The sequence below is a fragment of the Lactuca serriola genome, chromosome 8 (assembly GCF_051521515.1).
Source record: "Lactuca serriola cultivar US96UC23 chromosome 8, Lser_US96UC23_V15, whole genome shotgun sequence".
In the NCBI taxonomy this organism is placed as follows: Eukaryota; Viridiplantae; Streptophyta; class Magnoliopsida; order Asterales; family Asteraceae; genus Lactuca; species Lactuca serriola.
This window is the reverse complement of record NC_136415.1, coordinates 15,182,770-15,193,820: the sequence shown is the minus strand read 5'-3', so window position 1 is coordinate 15,193,820 and position 11,051 is coordinate 15,182,770. Positions and strand designations below refer to the sequence as shown.

The 11,051-nt window shown below is 35.5% G+C and overlaps 1 protein-coding gene across 1 annotated transcript; it reads right to left on the bottom strand.

The window, feature by feature from the left end:
* Positions 1-279: 279 nt before the first annotated feature.
* On the bottom strand, positions 280-1,703 carry LOC145066426 (peptide methionine sulfoxide reductase). Its single transcript, XM_079013671.1, has 2 exons — positions 1,092-1,703; positions 280-691 (listed from the first exon to the last, which is right to left on the bottom strand). The coding sequence occupies exons 1-2, from the start codon at positions 1,617-1,619 to the stop codon at positions 440-442; spliced, it is 780 nt and encodes a 259-aa protein (XP_078869797.1). The 5' UTR covers positions 1,620-1,703; the 3' UTR covers positions 280-439.
* Between the last annotated feature and the right edge of the window lie 9,348 nt (positions 1,704-11,051).

The window sequence follows — 11,051 nt, the reverse complement described above, 5'->3', positions numbered from 1 at the left end:
CTCAAATTACTGGTCTACTGGAGGATACCAATATCACACAAACATTAAGCATCATAACCTTCACAGCCCACTCTGGTTTCCTCTACATATATCCCAAAGGACATTTAAATCTTCACTTGTTGTTGAGCTTATTAAAAAACAACAACCTTTGGTTTTGTAGGGAAGAAGTGGCATCATTTTCATCATTGGATATGTACCAAGGATTTCTCTTTGTATCTAATTTAAATCTCAGAATGTTGTTAATTCAATATCCATAGACCATAATGGTAAACAACAGCATAGTAAAACCTTTGTTTATGTTTATTTTCATCCATCACTACACATAAATAATATGTTCTATGGGACACCCAAAATCATTCAAACTTCAAGACACATATCAACAATCATTATACATTCATGATTATAAAATTTACCATGTTCCAAATAGACACAGATCAGATTAGCCATAGCAACGGATAGGGTCATTGCAACCTTTCTCAGTAGATTGCCTGAACCCAAATCGACCTCCCTTTGCAAGATACTGCTGATGATACTCTTCTGCCCTGTAGAACTTCTTTGCAGGCAAGATCTCTGTCACAACTGTTCTGTTCAGTTTCTTCTGGTGTCGTTCCTTTGCTTCTATTGCTGCTTTTTCTTGCTCAGGTGTGTAGAAATATATCCCAGATCTATATTGTGTTCCAACATCATTCCCCTACTCAAATCAAATACAAGGATTACCCACTGATATAAAAAGAATTTCACCACAGACGTACAGAAATTGTTGAAGAGCATTACACAGATTTTTCTAAAATGAAGATTTGGATAAGCTTAAACCTACTACTCTAATCATATCGGTTGAACCATTTTTGGTTGAATTCTAATTCAAGTTAACAATGTAAATTGGAAAAAAGAGATCAACTTAAAGCGTTTTTGTTCAATTCACTCAAATCTAACAATTCAAACTCAAAAATTAGGTTTGATTAGTCAAAAAACTGGATAACATCGCCTGAACTCAGATGATCTGCATACGATTGTGAGAATTTAACTACATGATTGGTCATAAAGCTCAGCGATTGCATAAATTTTTAAGAGCTCGGAAGAGAGCTACTAACCTGACGATTAAGTGTGGTAGGATCATGCCTCTCCCAGAAACAATCAAGCAAACTGTCGAAACTACAAGCTTTGGGGTCATACTGAACGCGAACAACCTCCGAATGGTTGGTAGTACCGGAGCAAATATCATTATAGGTCGGATTATGGAGAAATCCCTGTGTATAACCGACTTCAGTCTTCGAAACACCTGGAACCCTCTGGAACGCTAACTCGACGCCCCAGAAACAACCCGCACCGAATTGAGCGAACTGTTGACCGGGTGCCGGAATGTCATCGTCGGGTCCCTGAGCAATAGAGGACTGATCCATGGACGCATCGGCGGGGGTGCGCGTACCGAACCCTAGCCTGCCTAGCCAGCTCATGATTTTGGGGGTAGAGGAGGAGTGGCGAAGGGTGAAGAGAGGTTTTGTGGAGGTTACCGGGAAAGAAGAGGGCTTAGAGAGAGAAAGGTGGGAGGAGATGGAGAGGAGAGGGAGAGGGAGAGAGGCCGGCGTGGTGGTGGCGGTGGTTGTTCTGAGGAGGAACATTTCTAGTGATGTGGTGACGTGTTTCTTTAAAAGCTTATCTTTCTCTATACACGACTTTCACAAAGGCAAAACCACAACGACTACCATTTCTATTTCTACTTTATTTATTTATTTTACGATTTTATTTTATTTAATAAAATCAAATAAAAATTACTCAAACGTGGAAAGAATTTCTCATTTCTCCTTAATTCAAATCCATAAATTATGTTATCATATTTTAATCATTTAAACGAATACAGTTTCGATTTTTGCTATGCCATGTTTGTCACATGTATAATTACTGTCAATGATGAGTGTATAAGAATAAAAAGATTTAAAAGTCTTATAATATATTAACAATCATTTAAATTATATTTTGGAACATACATTTCTAGCTTTAAACCATTTGTCAACGATCAACAAGTTTAGTATGTAAAAGTTCAGTGGAATAAATATATGGATAAATGTGAGGATAGAGGAACGAGTGAACAAAAAAGCTAATACGTGTACGTTTTATCTTGCATGTAATTTCCGGGTAATTTGGACCCGAATACGCGGCAACAGTTGCCTCACCAACCCCTTGTAGTTACTTCCAAATTCCAATTGACATACGCTTGGAAATTATAAAGGAAAATCGCAACGTGGTTCGTTTTTTTTTTTTTTTTTTTTTTTTAAGTCCTCTAGTTGATTTTAAAGACATTTTACAAAGAATAAAATAGATCAAGTATATATATATTTTTTGTGTAAATAAAATTCATGTTAAAAGTATTATATAATTAACAAACTTATCATTTATATGGTTAATAGTTTTTCAGGGTATATTGTGTTAATTTATTGTTTGTATAGGGGTTGTATCTGTATTATTGTATATGCAGGTAATATTGACAGGCAGGTTATAAGTCCGAACCGGATCCATAGATTATCCATGGGTTGTATTTTGCCCAGGTATTTAATGTTCATCGGGAGATCATTAGGTCATAACTCAAGATCTTTTACGGTGTGAACTCTCTCGTCTGTTCTCTTCTTCTTCTTCTTTTTCTTCAGTAGAGGGTTTTCATATTAGGGTTTCTATAAACACCATTGTATATAGTTTGATTCCTTGTATCATATGAGAGATTGAGTGTGATTGTAGTGAGGACTTTTGTTTGTATTTGTACGATGGAAAACCAACTGTTTCATAGTGAATGAAATGTTGATGTTGGGAATGAGTTGTGTTATTGAGTTCTTATTCTGAGTTTATACTTTATTACATGGTATCAGAGCCACCTTGTGGCTTCAGTCGTTCTTTGTCACACCCCAAAACCAAGAACAGCGGAAACGTTCTGGGGCGGAGGACGTCATGTAATGTATCACAACAATGCAAAGTAGTAAACAAGCAACAACATCATCCATTGCATTAATAGTATAATTTTAATTACACGTGAGTTCTTTCATAGTATAATTCTACAAAATGAATATTCAAAATAAAAGACGAGTCTTGACCGCTCCGTCTTCACAAAACCTGGTAGTCGTACCTGTCTATTTGTGACCTGAGAATACAAGTTATTTTGAAAGCGAGTATCAGCAATAATGCTGGTGAGTTCATAAGTATTTATGTGACTTTGATTTGTAAAACTGTAAAGAAAGACCTGTAAATGTTTGAAGGAATATTTGTACCAATGAACATGTTTGTAAGTAATTGTAAACGTTTGAAAACCCTAGAAAATCCCATATTTTCTACTAGTATAAAAAGTAGCCTTCTACCAAGACCCGACTGTTTTGAATGTTTGCTTTTAGAAATCCAATATTTGCTTATAAGTGGGTGGTAGTTTAAAAGTCCCAAAAATGAACTACCATGGTGTTTTTCATGCCTAAAGTAGTAGATTTGTGTACGTATAAAATCGCTAAGGTATTTGATAACTCCGTAAATCAACGTATTTTTAATACTCCATGTGAGTTTTATAACCATGCTAATGACCCAGATTGTCTGTAACAACGTTCTTCAGGCGTTGGAATGTTATGACGTTTGTCACCCCAGGCCTGCCGGCCTAACTGTAGTTAACAGTTTAGGTGCGGGATTGTCAATCCCGTATAGATCTATACACAAGTATCACGCTCCCCCTACAAGAGATTATGGTATATAATACAGGACTTAATAATGTATACTCGAAAGTACGTGAAATGTCTCACAAACCTAGTATAAAACAGATTTACGTGTGAAAATGTCCATTTGTTCTTGTATATGAAAATATCTCTTTGATATGGTACTTGTATGTCTTGAAATTTGTATGCCTTGTAATTGTATGTAATCGTATCTCTTCATATAGTATGTAATGTATTAGTATATACTCATTAATAAATTGACTCTTGTGTGATTCCTTGTACTTGGAATGGTAAGTAGTATATCCTAACTATACCTATTATAGTTACTAGTATTGTGCGTGTATAACCGAAGTATGCCTTTGCTACTCAAAGGTACTGAACCAACTGATGGAAACTTTTATGTCTATATATGTATACATGATATATATATATATATATATATATATATATATATATATATATATACGCGTGCATTTGACAATAAAAATATAAAAGAAGTTTTGTAAAACCTTTGAAGAGTTTAATAAATAAGAGATGATGACTTGATGTCAGTTTATAAAACGATTTGAAAGTAGTTTGTTTGATAAGAACAATTTTAAGTATAAGAAGACTTTTGTTTGAAACACGATTCTAACAGCGTTTGAAAGGAAACATAAAGTATGTAAGACAATTTGATAAAGAATTTTTAACATGTAAAAATGTTTGTCGTAAACTATTATAGTTTTTCCAAAAGTTTGTTTTGTTATATAATAAACCCTAGTGAAATGCTCACTTGTTATGTAAAGTGTAACTTTTGTAGTGACATAAATGAACACATATACTCAAAGTATAAATAAAGTGTTTGATTCGTATATGTATAACAACATATTTAATTTCAAAATACAAGATGTTATCGTGATATATTTTGCGTACGAAAGGTTCCACGTAGTAGTTATTAATCACATATGATTTACTTGATAAAAAGAGTATATAGTGAAACTTTAGGTTACACACGATGATAATCGTGTGTTTACATGTATTCCCCCCCTTAAAGTGTATATAAAAAGTATTGATAACACATTTGAAAATGTAGTTTATAGGGGTATGAACTCACCTAAGAAAGTGCGTGATTTGAAGAAAACGAGATTTTCCCGGGCGGCACCTCGACCGGAAAGTGACGAGATTCTCGGGAATCTCGGGGCTTCGGACCTTCGTCGGGGCTTAGATATGAAACCGGGAAGTCGGTATGTTGTCGGCACGAAAAACGAGGTGGAAATGTGAGAGGAATGAAGAAGTTTAGCAAAGGTAGCCGGCACCCTCGCACTCTATTTATAGGAGCTAGAGGTCCTCGGTACGCTGGGCGTACTTCGGGCTTACGTGGAGCGTACCTCGTACGCTGGGCGTACTCCGAGGTTACGCTGGGCGTTCGCTTGCATCACTGTTGACCGCATCCTCGGGCGAAGTGTTTGGTCGATGTGGACGATTCGGAGCCTAGCATCCGAGTACGCTGGGCGTACGAGGGTAGGCTGGGCGTAAATCGTTTCGGTATGTGTGCCACGAACTTGTAAAATCCGTAACTTTCGCATACGGGCTCCGTTTTTGACGTTCTTTATATCCACGCGTAGGTGAGAAAATACTCTACAACTTTCGTTTAGACTCCGTCGGCAAATTTTGACTTTATTTTTAATTATATTTTAATTAATAGGCCGGGACACGATAACTTCGTTAAAAATCCATAACTTCTTTATCCGACGTCCGTTTTCGTTTGTCTTTTTACCATCGAACTATTATTGTCGAGACCTTCAACTCTCGTTTAAGTTGCGTCGGCTAAAAATCGCTCGATCTTTATTTCGAGTTTTTAGCTGTCTATCGCTGTTACGAAACTTAGTAAATTTGTATCTTCTTCATACGAAGTCCGTTTTGGGAGTTCTTTTTAGGCATGATCATGGTTTAACGTAATCTACGACTTTCGTTTAGATACTTAAGGCTAAAAATTATTGTATCGAAACTTTGCGTTTTACGTCTATCAGCGTTGCCGGTTTTTGCCGCGAATCTTAAATTGGTCATAACTGTTCGTTATAACTCGGATTTTAGTGTTCTTTATATGTACGAAAATCTTGCTATGATTTCTACTACTTTATTTAACCCAAATAAGATTTTTAGGAAAGTTATATTTTGGCCTAAATTTGACTTGTGTTATATTTTATTGTCTCAAAATATCGGGTTGTCACATTCTTGATCGACGTTCTATTGAAGATTTCGTACATGTCCGTTCTCGGTTCCTTCTTTATCAATTTATTAGATCATTTTTTTGTTTGTTTTTTGAAACCGAACTTCTTAGATCTTCTGTTCATTTGATTGTTTATGTCTATTTGTTTTTAAGAAATGAGTTACTCCGAGTTTTTTGTTTGATCTTGCAGTTCTGGTGGAAACTCTTGGCAAGGCCGGTCCTAATGATTCAAATGTCTAGGACGAGCCGGAAAAAATGCCCTAACATGTAAAGAACAGTTTAATCATGTCAAACCTAAGTCTAAAGATCCACTATTCATTCAAGTATTCAATTATAATTTGAAAAGTAAAGAACATTTTAATCATGTCAAATCTAAAGGTTAACTACTTCAAAAAAAAATACAAAATCCAAGAATCATTTGTATATGTATGTAAATAAAATAATAGAATCATGCAAATTCAGGGTCCATAATGCTTCAAAAAAATGCAATAGTAAACATGTATACTAACTTGCCTCTACTTCAACAAATGACCAAATTGGTGTCCTCAATACTAATATATATATATATATATATATATATATATATATATATATATATATATATATAAAGAGAAAAATTCTAACATAGAAATCAAACTTGGGTCTCATCATGTTCTAAATATATAAAAAAAAAAAATACTAATTACTTCTGTTTTTGCAAGATCTTAAAAATTCTTGACTAAATACAAACTATAATCAAAAGGTTTGAGTAATTTACTCAATTACAAACTAATTCAACATTCAACTGATAATGATTTATTGATTCAAGATTCTGCTTTTTGTATCTGATAAGTGATAATTTATTCATTCAACTATTCAGTTATAAATTGATAATCTATTACCTAATTGCTAACTAGCATGAGTGTATTCAATATAGTAAATGAAAATGAGTAATCATCCCTTCATAATTCACACTGCTGCTGACCTACAATCATTGGAGCTTGAATGATCGCATATTTATTTTCTGCTACGATGTCGCCTCTCGTGTGTGGACTACGTGATAGATGAGTGGATTACATTTAGTTTTAGGTTGAAACCGAATATAGTAAAAAAAAAATGGGCCTGTGCACATGCCCACATTGCCCTTGCTCATCACCGGCCATGTTCCAATTAGTAAACTACAAAAAGAGAACTCGACAATTAGCAATAGTAAACATGTATACTAACTTGCCTCAACTTCAACAAATGACCAAATTGGTAAATACAAACTATAATCAAAAGGTTTGAGTAATTTATTCAATTATAAAATAATTCAACATTCAATTGATAATGATTTATTTATTCAAGATTCTGATTTCTGTATCTGATAAGTGAAAATTTATTCATTCAACTATTCAGTTATAAATTGATAATCCATTACCTAATTGTTGTTTAGCATGAGTGCATTCAATTGAGTAAATGAAAATGAGTAATCATCCCTTCACAATTCACCCTCGCTGCTGACCTACAATCATTGGAGCCTGAATGATCGCTTATTTCTGTTCTGCTACAATGTTGCCTCCTGTGTGTGGACTACATGATAGATGAGCGGATTGCATTTAGATTTAGATTGAAACCAAATATAGTAAAAAAAAAATGGGCCCTGTGCACATGCCCACATTGCCCTTGATCATCACCGGCCATGAAACTTGGTCTTGGTTTAAAAACTTCGTCGTCTGGTCTGCTCACCCAATCCTATTTTAGGGTCAAAGTAACTCTGTCAGGAACAGACTTTAGTATGAAATAACTCTGTCAGGGAACAACTGTAATGTCCGTAGATCAGGGCTAGTCAATTTAGAGATAATAGGGGTCGAAAAAACTTTCTGACAAAATATTATTTAGAATAAATAATCTTAACCAAGTCGTAGAATATGTCTCAAGAGTTCCGTACATATAAAGAACGCCGAAATCCGAGTTATAATGAAGAAGTTATGTCTCGTCGAAGTTTTTCGGCAAAACCGGCACGGCACTGGGAGACATAAATAGTGAATTTATGATAAAGGACTTGTTATCCTTAGTGATCTAAAAATAAGTTGTAGTATACGTTAAACCGAGAACATACAAAAAAAAAGAACGCCCAAATCTGACTTCGTATGAGGAAGTTATGAATTTTCTAAGATTTGGCATAATAGTGCACGACCCGAAACTTGAATTATGGTTCGAGTGGTTTTTGGCCTACGCGACATAAATGAGAGTTGAATATCTCATTAATAGGAACTCAACGATAAAAAGACAGACGAAAACGGAGTCCGTATGTAGAAGTTAATTTTACGCGGATATTTAACAATATAATCTCCTCCTACTGTTAAATTTAATATCGGTCGAGAATTAGCCAATGGAGCCTAAATGAAAGTTGTAGATCTTGTTTTTACCTACGCGTGGATATAAATAACGTCGAAAACAGAGCTCGTATGAGAAAGTTAAGGGGTTTAGAAGTTGACAGGGTGTTGTGCGAAATCGGGTGACGTGGGTGAATATGGGCCAAGGTTTTCTCCCCAAGGCAAGCCACCAGAAGGTGACATGTGGCATGGACTCGATGAGTAGGAGGACCTAATCGACGAGTAGAGTTGTTTTCCAGCCTATAAATAGAGGTTTCGGGTTCCCTCATTCTTCACACCATTCCAACCTCTTCTCTCTCTCTCTCTCTATCTATCTATCTCTAAACTCTCTCTCTCTCTCTAGCCCCCAAAACCCCCCCTAAGCCTAGGTAAACCCCCTAGCACCCGAAGGAAGCCCCGAGGCTCCCGAAGCCCCAAGAAAAGAGCCTTTCGGCTCGGGAACGCTGCTCCAGCGAAGCCCGGTTTTGAGAAAAAAACCCACTGTTAGTGAGTTACGCCTAACCTATCTTTAGTATATCTTATGTTTCAATAGAGTAATATTATTAGGACCTTATAATAAATATTTGGGCTATTATTATGAGTCATATAAGTGTCGCTATAATATCTTTTTAACCACTCGCGATACAAGGAATCTGGTTTGGAGAGCTACTTGGGTTGCTGGATTCAGAAGTGCTATATGCCAAAATGATCTTGCCCTCCATTGTTCCGTGTCTGGCCCCTGTCTGTACATAGTGGGTGAAGAGCATTGTTTAACGCTTATATAATAGTAATAATAATTAGACTATTAATTAGTCTCGTCGAGCATTAGACTAAACTCTAGTGGTAATGATACTAGGTTCTGTCAAAGGAGTTGTTTAAAGTACACGAAGTGCCGTCCGAGTACCGAGTCACCACTTTCAGGTGAGTGCATAGTCCCTTTCATGAACATGATATTAATACAAGTATTGATTGAAGTATTAATTACATGTTTATGTGCGAGTTAATCGATGTTGCCTGAAATACGTGTTAAAGAACATACTTGATTATATATGATGATTTAGGATAAAGAGTAAACCTAAATTAATTATGAGGAATATTGGGTAGTATTTTCTTATGAGTACGAGTGAGTTATACTCAAAGAATAGAACTTTAGTATATGTCATTGATCTGGGAGCATGGATTAGACATAGTCATTGTCCCTAGTCCGAGAGTATGGATTGGACACAGTCAACTGTCATTAACCCGGGAGTATGGATTAAGACATAGTCAATTATCCTTAGTCTGGGAGTATGGATTAATACATAGTCAGTCGTCCTCAGTCCGGGAGTATGACTGTCATTAACCCGGGAGAATGGATTAAGACATAGTCAGTTATCCTTAGTCCGGGAGTATGGATTAATACATAGTCAGTCGTCCTCAGTCCGGGAGTATGGATAGGACATAGTAATTCGTCGTTAATTAATCCGGGAGTATGGATTTACACATAGACACTTGTCCCTAATCCGAGAGTATGGAATGGGCACAATTATTGATCCGAGTGCATGAATTAGATCCGAGAGTATGGGGTAAAGTTTAAGGTCCGAGAGTACGGATAGTCTTGTTGTGAGGATTAACAGGGTAGGGTAAGAGTTATATATATATATAGATATATATATATATATGGTGAAATTGTATATTTTGTGAGTTCTAAATTATATATATGATATAACATTGTGGGATTGAAATCCTTATGTACTCACCAAGTTTCCCAACCTGACCCACTCAGTTTATTTACATCACAGGTGTTGATATGAAGTCACATTACACTGAGAGATTAAGGAGATATAAATCACTAGTGATAATTAATGTAAGTTCTGTTTATGCTTATGTTTCTGTGTTAACGATGACATCCCAAATGTTTTAAAATGAATAAAAAATATTTTTCTTCGGAAATGTTTTGATAACGTATTTATCATGTTTTACTGGGAACAAATTCTGCAACATTTTTATTAAAAGAGGTACTCTGATTTTTATAAAGCATAAACAAAATCGGTTTTTTCTGGCCGTGAAAATGGGGATGTCACAACAACCCTAAGGGAGGTGAGCGGTCATTTCTGGTTTTCAAAAACTACCTTGGACCTTTGTGAGAGTTTCTTGTTCCTTTCTCCACTATTTCTTAGTTTAGTTGTGGGAGATCCTTGTGTCTTGCATACACCAGTCACATATTTATGTGTCTTGCTTGTCTGCTTGAAGTTTCTGATTCAGTGTTGGTTCTTGTTGATTGATTTCTTGACTCTATATTTGTTGTCTTGGGCCCCAATAAACATGGTGACCATCTGGACTTCAATATAGTGTTTGATTGTTTTGTTTTGGTTCTTTGATTCTGTGGTTTATTGTTTGTTCATGTTTCTATGGTTGGTTCTAATGATCCTACAGGAGGAAGTGGAAAGGATGATGCAATTAATTTTGATGATCCTTTCTACATCCATCCTTTTAATAATGCTACTACAACCATTATTACTGTTAAACTAACTGGTAATGAAAATTTTCTCATATGGAGGAGTTCTATGTCTAGGTCCCTTAAAGCTAGAAACAAATTAGGATTTGTTGATGGTACTTTTAAAAAGGAGTCTGTTGAGACTAAGAAAGTATCTAAATGGGAAAGGGCTAATGATGTAGTATGTTCTTGGTTGTTATCTTCCATTACTGAATCTATATATGCTAGTCATGCTTATTATGATAATGCTCAAGAAATTTGGGATGATGTATTTGAAACATATAATAAGGCAGATGGGTCAGTTGTTTTCAATGTACATCAACGAATTAATTCTTTAAAACAAAGTGGTA

Bases quoted from the DNA above. Each gene is read 5' to 3' on its own strand.
- LOC145066426 (XM_079013671.1), bottom strand. From the start codon at position 1,619: ATGTTCCTCCTCAGAACAACCACCGCCACCACCACGCCGGCCTCTCTC. The intron at 692-1,091 runs GTTAGTAGCTCT...TGATTTGAGTAG, and splicing joins CTACCACACTTAATCGTCAG to GGGAATGATGTTGGAACACA.